The 22,278-nt window shown below is 46.4% G+C and overlaps 1 protein-coding gene across 4 annotated transcripts in view; it reads right to left on the bottom strand.

Moving 5' to 3' along the window:
- Window positions 1–22,278, bottom strand: part of LOC119952060 (protein Shroom4-like) — a 192,753-nt gene that overhangs the window by 39,110 nt on the left and 131,365 nt on the right. For 3 of the 4 annotated variants that reach the window (XM_038775576.1, XM_038775577.1, XM_038775578.1), the window contains one exon: window positions 6,877–7,392. The exons of the other annotated variant lie outside the window; for it this stretch is intronic. In XM_038775576.1, coding sequence (XP_038631504.1) covers window positions 6,877–7,392 — 516 coding nt within the window. The remainder of the gene's footprint in view (window positions 1–6,876; window positions 7,393–22,278) is intronic. 4 annotated transcript variants of the gene reach the window in all.

Below are 22,278 nucleotides of genomic sequence, written 5' to 3'. Positions count from 1 at the left end.
CAATTTAGTGACAGTTATAAAGTAGGAAGCAAGCTAGGCAATTTGTGCACAGTAAGTTCCCAAAAACAGCAGTGTGATAATGATCAGTTAATTTGACTCTGTGATATTGAATGAGGGGCAAGTATTGACCAGAACAGATACCTCCTCTGCTCTTCCTCAAAATAGCGTCATGGGATTTTCTACATCCACCTGAGGGGGCAGACAGGGCCTTAGATTAATGTCTGAAAGATGGCTTTGCTGATGGTCCTGCACTCCCTCGGTAATAGATTGGAGTGTTAGCCTACTTGTGCTCAAATCCTGGAGTGGGACTCGAACCGATTCAGGCAGGTGTGCTTCCAATGGAGTTATGACAGACACATGGCACCTTATCATGGATCAAGGGATTTGATCATTAAAAGTTTGTCAATTTAACTCTTGCTTTTTCCAGCTTGTGACTTGAATTTTACTTGGACAACTTACATTGAAAAACTCAAAAGTAATGGAGAAAAGCTTCACTCTTAAACATTGCCACAAGGCCAATTATATTCCGTTCGGGCAAGGTTTATTTTATTCGCTCATAGGACGTGGGCATCGCAGGTTGTGCCAACATTTATTGCCCATACCCAATTGCCCTTGAAGGGGCAGTTAAGAGTCAACCACATTGCTGTGGGTCTGGAGTCAGACCAGCTAAGGACGGCAGATCTCCTTGCTTAAAGGACATTAATGAACGTGATGGGTTTTTACGACGATCGACAATGGTTTCATGGTCATCATTTGGGTGCATTTGAGTGTTATACTGAGAGTTTGGTGACTGAGGGATATTAAGGGTTTATTTTCTATTTTTATCTAAAGTCTAGTCTTTCTTTTATTTAGTTAATTAACTTAAAATTTGTTGTTTGGTTGAGAAGAAGGTGAATTTTCAATCAGCTTTAAACAAAGGTTCGACTTGTAGCTACTTGCAGCTGCAGCTTGTTAATTAGTTAATTGGATTAGGACAGAGGCTAGAGTCACAGTATAAATCTGAGCTAGTTACAGTGCAGACTTTGATTGCACTGAGTGCTGAATTTGGGTGCATTTGAGTGTGAAAGTGAGAGTATGGTGACTGAGGGAGTGCTGAATTTGGGTGCATTTGAGTGTGAAAGTGAGAGTTTGGTGACTGAGGGAGTGCTGAATTTGGGTGCATTTGAATGCTATAGTGAGAGTTTGGTGACTGAGGGGGTTAGGTGAGGAGGGAGCAAGGTGCTCCTTTCATTTCATACATTTCGTCAAAGAGCATGAAGGGAGCCGGGAGTTTACAGAGACTGCAGCTGACTGGGTTCATAGTCGGAGGGCAGAGTGCCAGTTGCTCCACAATGCAGCTATATTCTGTAAGGTAAGAGGGGATGGAGGCTAGGGCAGTTGCATGCTCCTCCTGTAGGATGTGGGTGGTGAGGGATACCACCGGTGTCCCCGCTGACTATACCTGCAGGAAGTGCACCCAACTCCAGCTCCTCAGAGACCATGTTAGGGAACTGGAGCTGGATGAACTTCAGATCATCTTGGAGGCAGAGGGGGTAATAGAGAAGAGTTACAGGGAGGTAACTACACCCAAGGTACAGGACAAGAGTAGCTGGGTTACAGTCAGGGGAAATAAAACAAACGGGCAGACAGTGCAGGGATCCCTCATGGCTGTTCCCCTTCAAAACAAGTATACCATTTTGGATGTTGTTGGGGGGAGGGGGGTGGTGACCTACTGGGGAAAGGCCCTAGCGGCCAGGTCTCTGGCACTGAGTCTGGCTCTGTGGCTCAGAAGGGAAGGAGGAAGAATAGAAAAACAATAATGATAGGAGACTCAATAGTTAGGGGAATAGATAGGAGATTCTGTGGTCATGAGCGAGACTCCCGGAAGGTATGTTGCCTCCTGGTGCCAGGGCCAGGGATATCTCGGATCGTGTCTTCAGGATCCTTTAGGGGGAGGGGGAGCAGCCAGAAGTCATGGTGCACATTGGTACCAACGACGTAGGTAGGAAAAGGGGTGTGGATGTAATAAACAACTTTAGGGAGTTAGGCTGGAAGTTAAAAGCCAGGACAGACAGAGTTGTCATCTCTGGTTTGTTGCCGGTGCCACCTGATAGCGAGGCTAGAAATAGGGAGAGAGTGCAGTTGAACACTTGGCTGCAGGAATGGTGTAGGAGGGAGGGCTTCAGGTATTTGGATAATTGGAGCGCATTCTGGGGAAGGTGGGACCTGTACAAGCAGGACGGGTTGCATCCGAACCAGAGGGGCACCTATATCCTGGGATAGAGATTTTCTAGTACTCTTCGGGAGGGTTTAAACTAATTTGGCAGGGGAATGGGAACCGGACTTGCAGTCCAGCAACTAAGGTAGCCGATGTTCAGGACGTCAAAGCGTGTAGTGAGGCTGTGGGGAAGGTAACACTAACATAGGAGAGTACTTGCAGGCATGGAGATGGGTTGAAGTGTGTATACTTCAACGCAAGAAGCATCAGGAATAAGGCGGGTGAATTTAAGGCTTGGATCGGTACTTGGGACTACGATATGGTTGCCATCATGGAAACTTGGATAGAAGAGGGGCAGAAATGGTTGTTGGAGGTTCCTGGTTATAGATGTTTCAATAAGATTAGGGAGGGTGGTAAAAGAGGGGGGGGAGGGGGGGTTGCACATTGTTAATTAGAGATAGTACAACAGCTGCAGAAAGGCAGTTCGAGGAGGATCTGACTACTGAGGTAGTATGGGTTGAAGTCAGAAACAGGAAAGGTGCAGTCACCTTGTTGGGATTTTTCTATAGGACCCCCAACAGCAGCAGAGATGTGGAGGAAAAGATTGGGAAACAGATTTTGGAAAGGTGCAGAAGTCACAGGGTAGTTGTCAGGGGTGACTTCAACTTCCCAAATATTGAGTGGAAACTCTTTAGATCAAATAGTTTGGATGGGATGGTGTTTGTGCAGTGTGTAAAGGAAGCTTTTTAACACAGTATGTAAATTGCCCGACCAGAGGGGAGGCCATATTGGATTTGGTACTTGGTAATGAACCTGGGCAAGTGATAGATTTGTCTGTGGGGGAGCATTTTGGAGATAGTGACCACAATTCTGTGACTTTCACTTTAGTAATGCAGAGGGATAGGTGCGTGCAACAGGACAAGGTTTACAATTGGGGGAAGGGTAAATACGATGCTGTCAGACAAGAACTGAAGTGCATAAGTTGGGAACATAGGCTGTTAAGGAAGGACACAATTGAAAGGTGGAACTTGTTCAAGGAACAGATACTACATGTCCTTGATATGTATGTCAAGCAGGGAAGAGATGGTCGAGTGAGGGAACCATGGTTGACAAGAGAGGGTGAATGTCTTGTTAAGAGGAAGAAGGATACTTATGTAAGCCTGAGGAAACAAGGTTCAGACAGGGCACTGGAGGGATACAAGATAGCCAGGAGGGAACTGAAGAAATGGATTAGGAGAGCGAAGAGAGGGCATGAAAAATCTTTGGTGGTTAGGATCAAAGAAACCGCGAACTTTTTACACATATGTGAGAAATATGAGAATGACTAGAGTGAGGGTGGGTCCGACCAAGGACAGTAGTGGGAGATTGTGCATTGATCTGAAGAGATAGGAGAGGTCTTGAATGAGTACCTTTCTTCAGTATTTACGAATGAGAGGGGCCATATTGTTGGAGAGGACAGTGTGGAACAGACTGGTAAGCTCAAGGAAATACTTATTCGGAAGGAAGATGTGTTGGGCATTTTGAAAAACTTTAGGATAGACAAGTCCCCCGGGCCTGACGGGATATATCCAAGGATTCTATGGGAAAGAGATGAAATTGCAGAGCCGTTGGCAATGATCTTTTCGTCCTCATTGTCAACAGGGGTGGTACCAGGGGATTGGAGAGTGGCGAATGTCGTGCCCCTGTTCAAAAAAGGGAATGGGGATAACCCTGGGAATTACAGGCCAGTTAGTCTTACTTTGGTGGTAGGCAAAGTAATGGAAAGGGTATGAGGGATAGGATTTCTGAGCATCTGGAAAGACACTGCTTGATTAGGGATAGTCAGCACGGATTTGTGAGGGGTAGATCTTGCCTCATAAGTCTTATTGAATTCTTAGAGGAGGTGACCAAGCACATGGATGAAGGTAAAGCAGTGGATATAGTGTACATGGATTTTAGTAAGGCATTTGATAAGGTTTCCCATGGTAGGCTTACGCAGAAAGTAAGCAGGCATGGGATAGTGGGAAATTTGGCCAGTTGGATAATAAACTGGCTAACCGATAGAAGTCAGAGAGTGGTGGCGGATGGCAAATATTCAGCCTAGAGCCCAGTTACCAGTGGCGTACCGCAGGGATCAGTTCTGGGTCCTCTGCTGTTTGTGATTTTCATTAATGACTTGGATGAGGGAGGTGAAGGGTGGGTCAGTAAATTTACAGACGATATGAAGATTGGTGGAGTTGTGGATAGTGAGGAGGGCTGTTGTCGGCTGCAAAGAGACATAGATAGGATGCAGAGCTGGGCTGAGAAGTGGCAGATGGAGTTTAACCCTGAAAAGTGTGAGGTTGTCCATTTTTGAAGGACAAATATGAATGTGGAATACAGGATTAATGGTAGGGTTCTTAGCAATGTGGTGGAGCAGAGAGATCTTGGGGTCTATGTTCATAGATATTTGAAAGTTGCCACTCAAGTGGATAGAGCTGTGAAGAAGGCCTATGGGGTGCTAGCGTTCATTAGCAGAGGGATTGAATTTAAGAGCCGTGAGGTGATGATGCAGCTGTACAAAACCTTGGTAAGGCCACATTTGGAGTACTGTGTGCAGTTCTAGTCTCCTCATTTTAGGAAGGATGTGGAAGCTTTGGAAAAGGTGCAAAGGAGATTTACCAGGATGTTTCCTGGAATGGAGAGTAGGTCTTACGAGGAAAGGTTGAGGGTGCTAGGCTTTTTCTCATTAGAACGGAGAGGAATGAGGGGCGACTTGATAGAGGTTTATAAGATGATCAGGGAAATAGATGAGTAGACAGTCAGAGACTTTTTTCCCCGGGTGGAACAAACCATTACAAGGGGATATAAATTTAAGGTGAATGTTGGAAGATATAGGGGGGATATTAGAGGTAGGTTCTTTACCCGGAGAGTAGTGGGGGCATGGAATGCACTGCCTGTGGAATTAGTTGAGCCGGAAACATTAGGGACCTTCAAGCGGCTATTGGATAGGTACATGGATTACGGTAGAATGATGGGGTGTAGATTAATTTGTTCTTAATCTAGGACAAAAGATCGGCACAACATCGTGGGCCGAAGGGCCTGTTCTATCCTGTATTTTTCTATGTTCTATTACTTTTTTTTAATTCCAGATTTTTATTGAATTCAAATTTCACCATCTGCAGTGGTGGGATTTGAACCTGGGTCCCCAGAGCATTTTGCTAGGTCTCTGGTTTACTAGCCCAGTGACAATACCAATACACCACCGCTTCTATTACTATTTCGGCAGAACATGGAAAATTAAGCCAGTCTCTCGCCTACCCAATTCTTGTGCACCCCTTAAATTGGTTTCAGAATAACATGGACTGATGTCTAGGAGCAGGTTCCTAATCTGCTGCCAAAGATGCTGTTTGACTGGAGTCAGTTGCCGAGTGAGGATCATCACCCCTGCTCAAGACACTTCTATTGTACTAAGCCCAATAAATATGACAAGTTTTTAAAACAATCTGATTGCGTAATTTTTTGTTCCATTTTAAAACGCACTCTAAAGGCTGAAATATTGTGAACCCCAATGGTTTAAATGCTCTTCAGACCTCAATGCTGACTGGAACTGTTGAACAAGGGAACAAAAAGAAAAATTGCAAACCGTGCAGATACAATGCAGACTGGTCAGATTTGAATTTATTAGCCAGGTAAAAGTGAACTGTGGTCATTCAGTAGCACTAAAAGTGTTGGATGTTTTAAAAAATGTGCTCATGGCATGTGAGTATCGGATCCTCAGCCAACATTTGTTACATGTCGCTAACTGACCACAAGAAGGTGAGCCACTTTGAACTACTGCAGTCTATCTGGTGCTTTTAAGAAGGTAATTCCAGGATTCTGGTGCAGTGACAATGAAAGAACAGCAATGTAGGTTTATATACTATGTAAATATTTTGATTTATGCTCTCCAGTTAGTATCTGGCAGAGGTGGCGGTGTGGGGGAGTGATAATGAAGGCGGGCAACCTTAAGCACTTGAGTGATATTCTTTGAGAAGGCTTGAGGACAGTTAATAAACTGTGTGCTTGCCAGATGCTAAGAGTTCGCCTGTTAGCTGACTGCATCTGGTCCAGCGCTCAAATATACCTCAACTTACAACACTGAGAAACATCCACATCAGTGCCTGAGTAACCTTACCATTTATTTAGAAGAATGGAAGCATTTTGTAGCAGCTATAGCGCACATCTGGGACTGGATTAAAGAGACACCATGTGGAACAAATCTGTGGTTAAATAAAATCCGCATTGCAAAGCTGATTATAATTATGCTCCAAATTAGTCCTTAAATATGACTCGAGGAAAATGAAGGCACCACTATCGCCAAGGACACCAATTTTACCAGTCTTTTGCTGAGGTGTGGTTTCTCAGGTGCAGCATCACTCAGGTGATAGGGTACGTACCTTTTCTGTGGATGTTCATTGAACCACGGGAGAACAATCACAACTGAATCTAAACAATTTCTTATCCAACATTTATAAGCATGCACTTACTTTGCTGACTCATTGGATACTAATCAGGAGTAGGAACCCTGCGTTTCTTCCCCTTCTGTAGCCCAGGATTACTGCTGTGCTGCAATTGCTGCCTAGAGTGGTATCAGCTAACACAGCACAGATTGGGTTATTGTACCTGGATCTCATGTTCAAATAATACATGGGAACCTAGAAGCTCGAAAAGAGACTTACTTCTGGTTAATATTCAGGCTCAGCTGTAGTGGATTCCGTTTCTTGTGCTCACGTGCCCGTGACAGTTCCACTTTGCTTTCTGGAAAGAATCCACCCATCAGGCCTACAGCACTCTTCATTTTAGAGTTAGGATCTAATATGTCTGCCAGAGACCGATCTTTCTCTGCGATATCTCTCGCCAGTTCCTCCGAAGTCAGCTCGGTAAGCGGTCTGCTCTTCACATCCGAGCAGCACCTCACAGTTTCAATTCCTTCACCAGGTTCACGAGAAGGACTTTTGACGGTGTTTCTTACTGCTTTTGTACCAGGTTTTATGAAAGCCTCAGAATTTTCCCACCTCTCATCCGGTTTGCTGGCAATATTGAAGTATGACTCCCCACACCTCTGGCAGTCTAGATCCACCTCATTCTTTGTCGATGTCATGTTGTGTGGGAGATAGGGTGGGCCTCCTTCAAAGGGCCAGTTTCTTCCTCCTCTGGATATCATCTCTCCCATCGGATCTATTAATTTTTGAGTTCTAAGGAAACAGAAATTAATAGATGATGCTGCACAGTAGCGACCGCTGAACTAATGATTCAAGTAAGCTGCTGACATGCAGTTGAAAAATCAGCAGCATCAGACAATATAAAACTCTGTTGCAGAGGAGATCACAGAAATCACCAGCCTTGAAGAGATATACTGGCTGCTGAATCAGGCGCACTTTATTTCATACACATTTAAAATTAGTACTTCGGGGCATCTCAAATGTGACAACAAGTTATACAAACCAGAAGATTTCAGGCCCATTAGGTGTACTGAATTCATTAATCTCAGCTGGCTCAGTGTTAAAATGCTCTTGTTAGTTCCAACGTCCACAAACTGAAGCAAGGGTTTGGGAAAAAGGAATAGCTAGGATTCCTTCTCCTAATCATTGGCCAGTACCTATTGTTGGAAGATGTACATTTGTGGAACTGAATGAAATATTGTTGAATTCAGCAATAACCATAGAATGCGACACCACAGGAGGCCGCCATTTGGTCCACTCTGCCTCTTCCAGATCCTGGGAAGAATTTATTAATTTCACTCCTTCTCTTTCCCCATAGCCTGTAGACTCTTTTCCTTCAAATAGTGAACTCGATCTTTTAGTCCGGAATCCAGGTGGTCGAAGACTGGAAGTACCCGAGCTCCCAGTGACCCTCTGGAAAAGTCTTATACTTTGCGTTAGAGTCAGAGACTTTGGGGGTTTCCAACTCTCTTACCTGGAGTTACCAGGGAGTCTTACATTGAAACCTACCATGCAACCCCACCGCCCTCTGCAGCTGACACCTACTCACCTACCTCACTCACACTCAATTCCTAACACACTGAAAAGTTATTTAAATGTCTCAAAGCTTTTCAATGTATTAGTGCAGTCATTTTCAAACCCACGGGTGCGTCACGGCATTCCCGATCACAGGAAGAAGTGCCCAACGGCGTGACCGGCTTTTAGAATGCCAGCCGCTCCACACATGCATGCCCCCTCAGCAATGCTCAGACCTGGCTCCAGTGGGGCAGAACACCTACTCCTGATGCCAGCGCACTGACCCAGGAGCAGATTAGTTTCTAAATTGATGGAGTCTTCCTGCCTGGATTGGCAGCAAAGAGGTCATGCGTTCATTACACTGACTCCGCGTGTTCTGTTCATGCGAGAGAGATTCCTCCATTTTGCAGCTGCCAGCAGTGCTGGTATGAACTCAGGGCCTCTGATGAACAACCCATGAGGAAACAGGAACACAACAGCGTAAAGATGATTACTTGAAGTATGGCTTATTAATTGTGCCACTGCAAATCAGAATTCAAAGTTCATGGCCTGGATTCTCCGTTCCTGCATCTAAGTGCTGATGCCAACGGAGGAACATCTGGTGCCACACCTGCACTGATTCCGCTACCATTGAGAGGCTAGCACCAGTGCCATGCGAAACACCCATGGAGCACACAAGAAATGGTGGGAGAATCGCTGGGTCCATGGTGGATAAGCGCAGGGCTGACAAGCTGCAGCCGAGCGTACGCTTACACCCCCCACACACGCACCTATTATGCCCGAAAAGATGGTTGAGCTGGACTGCGTAATTGTCCACCCCGACCCCACATCCCACCTCCTAGCCACCCCCCACTACTCCCCCCAGAACTGGCTGAAGCCCCCCAGCTAGTGGCACGGCTATTGGCAGAGTATGGCGGTGCTGAACACTGTCCGCAAGCCCTCTCTCTCTCCCCACTCGCTCACGACTGCTGAGACCACACGTGGCCCGCGCCGTTGGGAACTTGGCTCATCGGAGGTGGAGCATCCTGGGTGGGCCCAATAATGATATACAAACGCGGTTGCAACTGCACGCGGTGCACTTGTTGATGACGCTGAGTTGGTGGGGGCAGATCACCGTGACCCGCCGTCAAACCGGCGCCTGCCGTGATTTCGGCATCGGGAACCATTCTCCGCCCGATTGCCATTCCCGATTTTGGCGTCAGGCAATGGAGAATCCCGCCCCATGTGTGTTATTTGAAGGGAGGAAATGTAACATTGAATAGCAAAGCAAGTGAGATTGTGAGGACTAAGCAGGCTTACCTGACACATCAAAGGTAAGTGAAAATGGTGGGTCGCGAAGGTTGGCTTGTGTGGGTCGCGATGGACAGTCGTCGTGGGTCACGATGGACGGTCAGCGTGGGTCGCGAAGGCTGGTGGGCGTGGGTCGCAAAGGATGGCCAGTTGGTAAAAATGGATTGCGGGCAAAAACAATTTGTAAATCACTTACTAGTGAACGAAGACTTGATAGAATACTGCATCCAGTGCCATAGAATGCCATGGTTTGTCTTCCCCCGATGATCCTGCACTAGGAGGATGGACTACCAGGACAGGTACACTTTGCATTTCGGAGAAGACCTGGTTCGGAAGTCCAGGCCATAAATGCGGAGCTCCAGCGTTGGGCAAGAAAATAGGAGCGGGGGGATTGCCACTCCTCAGAAAATTTGGCCCATTATTGAATCTGTTTCCACCCTCTTCAGCAGCGCATTCAAGATTAAAATAACTTGTACTTTCTTTCCCTCATATCACCGTTGCTGATTCTTTTGCCAGTTGCTTTAAATCCATGCCCTCTGTTTATTCAACTTTCCGCCACTGGAAAGTATATCAAAACCAGTCAGGCCCCAGTCAGGGGCCTCACGGTAGCATGGTGGTTAGCATCAATGCTTCACAGCTCCAGGGTCCCAGGTTCGATTCCCAGCTGGGTCACTGTCTGTGTGGAGTCTGCACGTCCTCCCCGTGTGTGCGTGGGTTTCCTCCGGGTGCTCCGGTTTCCTCCCACAGTCCAAAGATGTGCAGGTTAGGTGGATTGGCCATGCTAAATTGCCCGTAGTGTAAGGTTAATGGGGGGATTGTTGGGTTACGGGTATACGGGTTACGTGGGTTTAAGTAGTGTGATCATTGCTCGGCACAACATCGAGGGCCGAAGGGCCTGTTCTGTGCTGTACTGTTCTAATGTGGATACCTCAATCAAATCTCTCCTTAACCTTATCTGTTCCAAGGAGAGTTGAATGGCTTGCTGACACTATTTAAACTCATACAAGACAGCACAGGACTATCAGTGCCCATGGTTTGTACCCTCACAAACCAAATGGGCACAGGGGTGATGGAGGGTATGTGGTGATATGCATCACTGTAGATACACAAGGGGTTAATGTAAGTCCACGTAGACTAGCTAGACACTAGAGGGAGCACCAGAAACATGACAAACAGACACTCAACCAATAGCATGGTTAAGATAGGACATGATCAATGGGCATTCACGATACACACATAGGTGACACTACCACAGGGGGGCATTACACCAACCCATAGGCCTAAGATAGGATATGATCAATGGGCATTCACGATACACACATAGGTGACACTACCACAGGGGGACATTACACCAACCCATATATACAGGACACAGCACACATGATCTTCCTCTTTCCAGTGGAGGCGCTCAGTGAGTACAGACACAGGGTTGATTCAACATCACACCCACCACGTGGATTGTAGCAGACTGGTTCGTCAGTCTGAGTAGCTATAGAAGGATTAACAGTAGAGGCGAATCAGAGTAGGAGAATTGTAAATAGTTTAATAAATGTGTTGAAGTTATCTCCACGTCTGAACCTTCCTTTGTCAGAGTGAACATCAAGGAAGCAGCTTAGGCTATGCCAAGAGCATAACAAGACATAGTACCAGCGAGTAACTGTTTCAATCCATATACTTACAGCTCAGCAAACAGTGACAACCAGCAACAACACCCAGGCAAGATGATCGCGATTCCGGTTCCACAGCAGCTCAGGTGCCACAGCAATCTCCGCGAAAACTGGCGTGCATTCAGGCAAAGGTTTGAGATCTTTCTTGTAGCAGCCGACCTACAAGATGTGGCCGATGCTGAAAAGACAGAGCTTCTGCTCACCATCGCCAGTACCAGAGCAGAAGAAATCTTTAAAACATTCAAGTTCTCCAAAGGGCAAAACAGGAGTGACTTCCAGGCAGTCCTGGACAAATTCGGTAAATACTGCGAGGAAAACACAAACAAACCAACAGAAAACAGTAAGAGAGGTGCCAGTACTTACCACGAGGCCGAGATCCCGGAGCAGAGAACAACAATGATGATCGGCGGCCATCTCGAAAAAGGTACTGCACATGCGCAGTTGCGCGAGAAGCGCACAGAAGGTGAAGGTCCGTTTGCGCACGCGCGAGAAGCCGCGCACGCGCAATTTTGAAAAAGACCCCCAGTAAAGAAAAAGCGATAAGCACATGCGCAATCGCTTCCTACGACCTCTGTCACACGCTTCATGACGTCAGAGGCCCCCGGACCACGCCCACTTAAAGGGGAAATGTCCCAGAACACGGAAAAAAAAATTTAAAGCTGTAAAACCTGATTCTTTTACCTGGAATGACAGCACAATGCCTGAAATTCAACCAGTAGCTGAAAGTAACCTCTGCAGAACCCTGCAACAAGCAGTTAGCACCGGCCAAAGAGATGATACAGTCCTTGAATACCACGACTCCGACCTTTATTTCTTCTTTGGACATCATGAGCCCAATGCCAGCTCTGACACAAAAAGTGATCATATAGGGCAGCACGGTGGCCTAGTGGTTAGCACAACCGCCTCACGGCGCTGAGGTCCCAGGTTCGATCCCGGCTCTGGTTCACTGTCCGTGTGGAGTTTGCACATTCTCCCCGTGTCTGCGTGGGTTTCGCCCCCACAACCCAAAAATGTGCAGAGTAGGTGGATTGGCCATGCTGAATTGCCCCTTAATTGGAAAAAATAATTGGCTAATCTAAATTTATAAAAAAAAGTGATCATATAGTCCTAGAAGACGACGACACAGACAAAGGTTTCATCATTCAAGATGGCGACCCCAGTATCAAATCCGAACCGCAACGAGATGTGTTCTACAGTGAAGACTCCGACACAAATGCGGATGTGTTCTTCGGATTTGAGGATTTTCAGCCCAGCATATATTACATCCCAACTCGTGAGTGCAGGATTATGCTGCGGCCTGACACCAAGAGACAGAGAGCGGTACAAGCCCACAGAGAGCAGCCTACTGCCACACAGAGAGTGCTCCACGCACCGCTAGGGGTTCCCGACTCCACACAGAGAGTAGTCTACGCACCACAAAGGGTCCCAGCCTCTACACAGGAAGCAATGAAAGACTCAACAGCAAGACAACTGCACGTCTCCACACAAGAAGTGACTCCAGTGACACAAGCCTCCACAGCGAGCTCATGGACAGACTCCACGATAGAAGAAACTCAAGACTCCACACCGCAGTCCTTGCATGAACAAGAAGTGACTCGAGTGACACAAGCCTCCACAGCGAGCTCATGAACAGACTCCACGATAGAAGAAACTCAAGACTCCACACCGCAGTCCTTGCATGAACAAGAAGTGACTCGAGTGACACAAGCCTCCACAGCGAGCTCATGGACAGCCTCCATGATAGAAGCTACGCAAAACTCCAAAGTGCAGTCCTTGCACGAACAAGACCATGAGGGTCTAGCAACCTCCTCTGAGCAACCAGCAGTAGACGTTGCAAGTCTGCCACGCTCAAGTGACCAACAGAAAGACTATGACAGTCTGCCATGCTCAAGTGCACAGTAAGAAGACTATGACAGTCTACCACACTCCAGTGAACAGCAAGACGACTATGAGTCTACCACGCTCCAGTGAATAACAAAGTGACTATGACAGTCCACCCACATTGTTTGAGCCACATGAAGACTCTGACAGTCTACCCAGCCCAAGTGAACAACAAGAAGCTACTGAGGCTCTACCCACTGTATGTGAGACAAATAACGACAGCATCCCACTTCCCATACAAGATGTGCAATGTGACAGACCTCAGCTACTGCGTACAAAGGCACTCAACGATCACAGTGAGACCACTGGTGACTCCGGTGACACCACGTTACTTCAAACCTCATTCGCTCGAGCCTCTCCACAAGCAAATGCATTCCTGAACGTTTTGACTCCAGACATGGAGCATCAAGAAATCTCAGCCGACTCCAGTCAACCTGCTATGACTCCAGACGGGGAGCATCGACAAACCAAAACTGACTCAGGTGACACAGACCAGACAGGGAGCATCGACAAACCAACACTGACTCAGGTGAAACAGACCAGACTCCAGATGGGGAGCAACTAAACGCCAAAGCTGATTCAAGTAAGCCAGACATGACTCCAGACGGGGAGCATCGCAAACTCAGTGACGACACGTTGAAGAAAACAGCAGATGCCACAAAGCATGCTGAGACGAGTAACTGTGTGAAGGACTCATATTATCCACAGAGTGAGGTCCTTGAGCGCAGCGAACACAACAACAAACCATCTAACACAACATCATAACCTATGAAAACAATATCAAAGAAAACGACACGACGCGTACCAAAGGCAACATCATCGACAGCAAGCATGACAACGACTACATTAATGGAACTACGACTGGTATCAACTCTGCCCATGAGGGACACTGTTACTGCTCAGCTCAATACAATGACATACCATGGCAGAACGATGCATCTTCCCAATTTACGTGTGCTGCACTACCAACAGGCAACCTGGCTTTCAGGGCAGATGCCATCCAACATCGCTACCACAAGCATCGGAAGAAAAAAAGACTCCAAATCAGACAACAAAGTGATTTGACCACTTCTTGGCCCCTCATGCACAGGGACACTGATGGCGTCCACAAAGACATGCCACCATCAAAATCACCAACTCACCAACCCAACAAGAAAGACATTCGACCATGATAATTGATGGGTTTTTGACTCACGCATATGAGTTGGACTTATTGTTTAATGATCACTGTTATCATAACTTGTACCTGTTTATCTACCTGTTTTTTGTTCAATTTACTTTAACAGTGTACAGAAAATATGTAACATGAAAAAAGGGGGGATGTGGTGATATGCATCACTGTAGATACACAAGGGGTTAATGTAAATACACGTAGACTAGCTAGACACTAGAGGGAGCACTAGTGACACGACACACAGACTCTCAACCAATAGGTCAGTAAGATAGGACACGACCAACAGGCATTCACGATACACACAGAGGTGACACTACCATAGGGGGGCATTACACCAACCCATATATAAAGGACACAGCGCACATAATCTTCCTCTTTCCAGTGGAGACACTCAGTGAGTACAGACACAGGGTTAATTCAACATCACACCCACCACGTGGATTGTAGCAGACTGGTTTGTCAGTCTGAGTAGCTATAGAAGGTTTAACAGTAGAGGCGAATCCAAGTAGGAGAACTGTAAATAGTTTAATAAACGTGTTGAAGTTATCTCCACGTCTGAACCTTCTTTTGTCAGAGTGAACATCAAGGAAGCAGCTTAGGCTATGCCAAGAGCAGAACAAGACAGGTGCAGGCAACCATCTGAAAACATTTTCTTATGAATTTGTGTGTTAGTGAAGCTCAGTGCTGGAGAATAAAATATGTTTCTATTTGTAGGTAAGCTGCATCAGCTTTGAGCGTTCACAATTCAGATGCAGCTGGAGCAAAGAAGAAAATGTGTGTTTATGACAGGTGCCTGGTGGAAAATACAATTGAGAGCCAAGAGGAATACAGAAGGTTCAGAGGAGAGGTTAAAAAAAGCACATTTGAGAAGCGAAGAGGTGTTATGCCAACATAAAAGGAATCCCAAAGTCTCCTGTAAGTGTATAAATAATAAAAGTGTGGTAAATGGAGGAGTAGGGCTGATTAGAGACCTGAAAGGTAATTTACACATGGAGGCTGGGGGCATGGCTGAGTATTCAATGAATATTTTACATCTGTTTATATTGTAGGTGCTACCCAGGACATGGTGACAGACGTGGAAACTCTGACCCTAGACTGGTTCAAAATTGATCAGGAGGAAGTGTTGAATAGACTGTACTGAAAGTTGACACGGCATTGGAACCAATTGATATATGGATCCAAGGATACTGAAGGAAGTTAGAATTGAAATTCTAACAGGGACACTGGCCATCATCTTCAAGTCTTCTCTAAAATTAGGGGAGGTGCTAGAGGACTGGAGAATTGCATCTGTTGCGCCCGTGTTCAAAAATATTGTAAAGATAACTCCAGCAATTACAGACCAGTCAATTTAACATCAGTGGAGAGTAAGTTTCTAGAAACAATTATTCGAGATAGAATTGATAGTCACTTGGAAAAATATGGGTTGATTAGGAGCAGCCAACACGGATTTCTAAAGGAGAAATCCTGTTTAACGAACTTGCTCGAGTTTTTTGAGAATCATCGTAGCAAAGAGTCGATGAGGGTTATGTTGATGTCATGCACACGGACTTTCAAAAGGAATTCCATACAAGAGACTTATGAGAATGCTCATGGAATAAAAGGGACAGTAGCAATGTGGATACAAAATTGGCTGAGTAACAGGAAGCAGAGAGTAATGGTTAATAGACATTTTTCAGGCTGGAGGAAAGTTTGCAGTGGTGTTCCCCAACGGTCGATATTGGGACAATTGCTTTTCCTGATATATATTAATGATCGGAATTTTGGTGTGCAGGAGACAATTTCAAAGTGTGTGGATGACACAAACTTTTGAAGTATTGTAAACTGTGGAGAGGACAGTATAGAACACCAAAAAGACATAAACAAGTTGGTGGAGTGGGCAGATAGGTAGCAGATGAAGTTCAATTTGGAGAAGTGTGAGTTGATGCATTTTAATAGGAAAAACTTTGTTAGCGAGAAAATAATATATATATTAATAAAAACATGTTCTAGGTTAAAAGCAGCACATGGGGGGCCGGAGAATCGCCTGGGGCCGCCTAAAATCCCTCCCGCCCCTGCCATGGCAGAGATTCCCCGCCACCCGGGAAGTGGCGGTGGCAGGAATCTCGCCACTCCGATTGGAGAGGCCCCTGCGGTGATTCTCCGGCCCGGATGGGCCGAAGTCCCGCCGCTGGGAGGCCTCTCCCGCCGCCGAGGTTTGAACCACCTCTGGAACGGCGGGATCAGCGGCGCGAGCGGGCCCCCGAGGTCCTGGGGGGGGGGGGGGGGGGGGCGGGGGGGCGATCGAACCCCGGGGGTGCCCCCACGGTGGCCTGGCCCGCAATCGGGGCCCCCAGCTCAGACTCTGGGCCAGTGCCCTGGCGGCACTCCATCTCCTTCCGCGGCCGCCATGGCGGAAGAGGAAGAGAACCCCACATCGCGCATGCGCCGGCAGTGACATCAGCGGCCAGCTGCCGCTGACGTCACTGCCGGCGCATGCGCTGACCGGCGAAAGCCTTTCGGCCAGCCCCGCTGTCGGGGGCGCCGGTTTTTTGCGCCAGTCTTCTGGTGCTAACCGCTCCGGCGCGTGGCTGGCCCCCAAAGGTGGGGAGAATTCCCCACCTTTGGGGAGGCCTGACCCCTGAGTGGTTGGCGCCACTCCCCTACTCCGGGACCCTCCGTCAAGCTGGGTAGGGGAGAATGCCACCCGGGGAGTGGAAAACCGGTAGGCAAAGGGTTAAATTGTTGGATCAGCCAGAAACCTTAAGAAAACCTGCGCTCAGGGTAATTTAATTATCTTACAAGACATTATAATAATAATGGGGAACCCACGTCATACGACTATGGCCCCAGCTTGTCTGCAGGAGATTCATTGTTCCAGAGCAGGGAATACAAACCCATTAACGCCTCATCAAGGTCTAACGATCTTATTTCACAGTAAGAAGTCTTACAACACCAGGTTAAAGTCCAACAGGTTTGTTTCATATCACTAGCTTTAGGAGCACTCCTCCTTCCTCAGGTGAATGGAGAGGAAGGCTCCAGAAGCATTTATATAGACAAAGTCACAGATAATATTTCAGGTTAAGGGGAACATTCGGAGCATGATCTGGTAACTTGTAAAAACCCATTGTATGAATAAATCGGTTTCCCATTGAGGGGCTCAGGAAACATGATCTACTGATCAGATTGTATTGTATGAAATTGATCGATGACGTCAATACTTATCTGTAACTGTGAACAAACTTAAAATATATATGCATGAAATCTCTGTAAAAAATCAGGACAGACCACGCGGTCGTAAACGGACTGAGCATTTCTTCCCTCCAACAAACATGGAGAGACATTTCAAAGTACGGTGTAAAATTCTGAAAGGGGTACAGGAGTAGAGGGACCTGGGTGTATATGTGCATAGATCATTGAAGGTAGGGGGACAGGTGGAGGGAGCAGGTAATAAAGCATAGAGTATCCTGGGCTTTATTAATAGGGGAATAGAGCACAAGAGCAAGGAAGATATGCTAAAATTATACAAGACACTAATTAAACCTCAGCTGGAATCTTGTGTAAAGTTCTGGGTGCGTCATTGTAGGGAAGGACGTGAACATATTGGTGAGAGTGCAGAAGAGATTTGCAAGAATAGTTCCAGGGATAAGAAACTTCAGTCATGATGTTAGATTGGAGTGGTTTCCTTGGATTGGATTATTGTCAAGTGTACCAAGGTACAGTGAAAAGTATTTTTCTGAGAGCAGCTCAACAGATCATTAAGTACATGAAGAGAAAATAAAATAAAAAGAAAATACATTAGAGAAAATACATAATAGGAGAGAAGGTGGTAACACGGCGGCACTGTGGTTAGCACTGCTGTCTCATAGCGCCAGGGACCCAGGTTCAATTCCAGCCTTCAGTAACTGTGTGGAGTTTGAACATTCTCCCCATGCCTTCATGGGTTTCCTCCGGTTTCTTCCCACAGTCCATAGATGTGCGAGTTAGGTGGATTGGTCATGCTAAAATTACTCCTTAGTGTCCAAAGATGTGCAGTTTAGGTGGGGTTACGAGCATAGGGCAGGGGCGTGGTCCTAGATAGGTTGCGCTTTCAGAAGGCCGGTGCAGACTCAATGGGCTGAATAGCCTCATTCTACACTGTAGGGGTTTGAAGAAGATTTGATGAAAGTGCTCATAATCATGAGGGTGCTAGACGAGTAGATGGGGAGAAACTTCCCACTTGTAAAAGAATTGAGAATGAGATCGCACAGATTTATAGTGATTCTCAAAAGAAGCAAATGTGATGTGAGAAAAAAAATTTTTTTACAAAGCAAGTTGTTTGGGTCTGGATTGCACTTCCTAGAAGCGTGGTGGAGACAGGTTCTATCGAGGCATTTGAAAGATGATGACTCGATTAGAAACAATGTGCAGGAGTAATGAAGAAAAGCAAGGGAATGATGTTAAGTCATGCTGCTCGTTTGGAGAGCCAGTGCAGACAGGATGGGCCAAATGGCCTCCTTCTGCGTTGTAACAATTCTGCGGTTTCACAGCTCTATTGCGCTGACCCTTGTAACGTTCTCCAGCTTAACATTCCAGCTCAGGCCTTCCAATCTTTTTAACTCTGGCCTAACTCTGAGTGTTCAATCCATACTCCCAACCCACCACCCCTAAACTTTCCAAGAAATCATGGAATTCGCCTACTCAACCTTTCCACTTTGCCACATTTAGAACATAGAACATAGAACAGTACAGCACAGAACAGGCCCTTCGGCCCTCGATGTTGTGCCGAGCAATGATCACCCTACTTAAACCCACGTAACCCGAATACCCGTAACCCAACAATCCCCCCCATTAACCTTACACTACGGGCAATTTAGCATGGCCAATCCACTTATTCCCCTTTGTTTGAAGCAGCAGCAAAACAGCTCCCTCAAGCTACATTTTCTATCACCTCTCCACCTCTTCCCAACTCCTGTTTGATGATATCTATTCTCCCTCCACCACACCCTCCTTTCGTAAAGCCACCGGTGTGTCAGTGGGTGATGAGTGTACCTTTCGTTAGAAGCAGGAAATTAAAACTGAGGCTCTCTGCTTCGGCCCACATTTCGCCCTGGTGCTAAAACTCTTGGGGTTCATTGGCATTGCTGTTTCGAATCTGACAGCAATCTCTGGAGTCCCCACTCCCGTAAAATAATGCAGATATCCAGAAAGTGCTGTCACATCTCTTCGGCGGGCACACTGTTGAGCTCCCTCCAGAACACAATCAATTAGAAACAAAAAATTAAACTGGAGAACGACCTCACCATCAGCACCGGAGTGTTCAACGTTCTCTGCAGCCAGCTGGATGGCTCTGTCCTCCGTGAGGACCTTGATCTGTGGCAACCGTCCACCCTTCTGGGGTCTGGGGTCTGGCCCTCTTGTGTGCCAGCTTCTTGTGCATGAAAACAAATGGAGACTGTGTGCCAGGGCAACTGGTAAGGGTACATGGCATGTGTGGATGGTGAGGAAGGGCAGCAGGGTGGCACAGTGGTTAGCACTCGTGCCTCACGGCGCCAAGGTCCCAGGTTCGATCCCGGCTCTGGGTCACTGTCTGTGTAGAGTTTGCACATTCTCCCCATGTTTCCGTGGGTTTCGCCCCCACAGTCCAAAGATGTGCAGGGTAGGTGGATTGGCCATGCTAAATTGTCCCTTAATTGGAAAAAATTAATTGGGTACTCTAAATTTATTTTTAAAAAATGGATGGTGAGTGGGACCAGCGAGATGTTGAGGACACGACCAGCAGGGGAGATGATGACGTGTGCGGGCGCGTGAGTAGTGATTTCCTTTGAGCCAGCAGTGAGTGAGATCCCTGTGGATGTGTGTGTGAGTTAAGAGTGATGAGTCGAATGACTTACCTGGGCAGAACAGAGGAGATCGTTCATCCTCTTTTGCCACTGGTTGGCTGTCCTCTGCAGGGTATTAGCACTGACCACCTCCTCCCATGCTGGGTTCATCATCTTTCCGGCTGGTTTTCTTCCTGATCGCGGTTACAGTACATCACATTGCGTCAAGCAACCACTCCAGGGAGGCATCTGAAAACTTGGGGCGGATTTCTTGGCAGCCATCACTTACCGGCAGCATGTGAAGTGCAGCTGCTGGGTGCACTGGGCATGCTTGACGGTCTTTAAATCTGGCGCCCCAACGATTGCAGCGCCCCAGTGATGGCTGGGTGGGAAAATCAGAGTCTGTCCTGTCAGCAATACAGCATGGAACCAATGCATGAACATTCTTTTGATGTAGTGTACTATATGGCAGGAAAAGTCACCATTACCGTCAGTGTGCTCAACACCAGTTTTTCCACCGTTCATTGGCCTTTGGCAATATCTAAGAAAATCTCACCCCTTCCCACCCCACGGTTTTGTTTCCTGGTTTTCTGTCTGTGAGAATACTTCAATGTGATTGGCTGCTTGATGGCATCACATCCCCTTGACTTGGTGCCAGATTCAAACTGAACTTGGTAAAGGGGATATTGGCACCTCAGAAATTTCTAGATCTTTGTGGGCAGCTTTCTTAAATGTTTGCAGTGAGAACTATTACTTTACCACTAACCCCAATCTAGCTTTTTGTGTTACCTTTAAATTCTTCCCTGCTCCCAACACAACCAAAGATTTTGAAATGAAAAATTAAATGATAAATCGCTTATTGTCACGAGTAGGCTTCAATGAAGTTACTGTGAAAAGCCCCTAGTCGCCACATTCCGGCGCCTGTCCGGGGAGGCTGGTACGGGAATCGAACCGTGCTGCTGGCCTGCTTGGTCTGCTTTAAAAGCCAATGATTTAGCCCAGTGAGATAAACCAGCCACTGGGTTTGACCACTGGGATACAGTTCCAGGTGATTGGCAATCCTTACTTAACCTCCTCAAGTGATCATTCTGTCCGTGTGTGAAACAAGTTGTTTGATAGTAGAGGTTATCAGAGCAGAGTCCAATTCTGTCCTCTCACTACAACTACCCACATATACACACCCGTCCCATAAATAATACATAATGATCAAGGGAAAGAACCTGTCTGATTTTAACCTTTATTGCAAGCACCATCAGTGAATTTCTGTGCCTAAAATGCAAAACAAGTTCATTGGCAATATGGCCTTCTGCTTCTGGAGTACCCCTTTGCCACTGAAATGATCCATCCAATTTGCTTATTTCAGTAATGTATTTTGTTTCCTCCGTGTCGCTTATTTTTTCCGGCAAGAGGCTGCAGGTCTCTCCTGAGCTTCTGACAATGCTACTCTAAAGTTCTGGGTTCAAACTTGCCCAAGAGTCTCCCATGACAACTCCTCTTGAAACGTTCCTGCTACTGGCAACAACCCTGTTTCCGCTTCCCACATAGCGAGACTCAGATCCAGTCTTACTTACTGATGTAACGGCTAGCCTCAACTATGTGATACAGTACATGGAGTCTATGATCAAGTGCTCACACAAGAAAGGAAGTGAAAAGCAATACAGACAAAGCAGCAAAGAGCTAAATGGATTAATTCAGCTGAGAATTCTGAATCTGTGGGCCATGTTCCTACATTGTGATCTTTTCTATTGTATGGCCGACCATTGGCAGCGACATTATTAAAACTTCACAATGGCACATAAAGCTGGACTCATTAACGACATGTCGCTGTATCAAACAGATAAATTTCTGTTCAAAGGGTTTGCCCTGGAAATGTAATTATTGGATTGAATTTGTTTATTGTCATGTGTACCGAGGTACAGTGAAATGTATTGTTCTGCGTACAGTTCAGACAGATCATTCCATACATGAAAAGAAAATACGTAGTGCAAACATAAAAATACACCATGTAAATACATAGACATAGGCATCGGGTGAAGTAAACAGGAGTGTACTACTCAGTAGAGAAGATGTGTGAAGAGATCAGATCAGTCCATAAGAGGGTCAATTAGGAGGCTGGTAACAGCTGGGGGGAAAGAAGCTGTTTTTGAATCTAAATTAAATGTTAATACTGCCGGGGAGAGGGGATGATACAATCACAAAGTGAGTAATTAAATAGAAGCTTAGACAGGGCAGGGCACCCCATCTGTCTGAAATCTCAACACTCAAGAACACCACTTTTTAAACTATTTACTACCATCACATCAATGGGCAGTGCCTGCTTCACCTCTAGATTTCA

The sequence above is a fragment of the Scyliorhinus canicula genome, chromosome 17, assembly GCF_902713615.1.
Source record: "Scyliorhinus canicula chromosome 17, sScyCan1.1, whole genome shotgun sequence".
In the NCBI taxonomy this organism is placed as follows: domain Eukaryota; kingdom Metazoa; phylum Chordata; class Chondrichthyes; order Carcharhiniformes; family Scyliorhinidae; genus Scyliorhinus; species Scyliorhinus canicula.
This window is presented reverse-complemented; position numbering and strand designations above follow the sequence as displayed.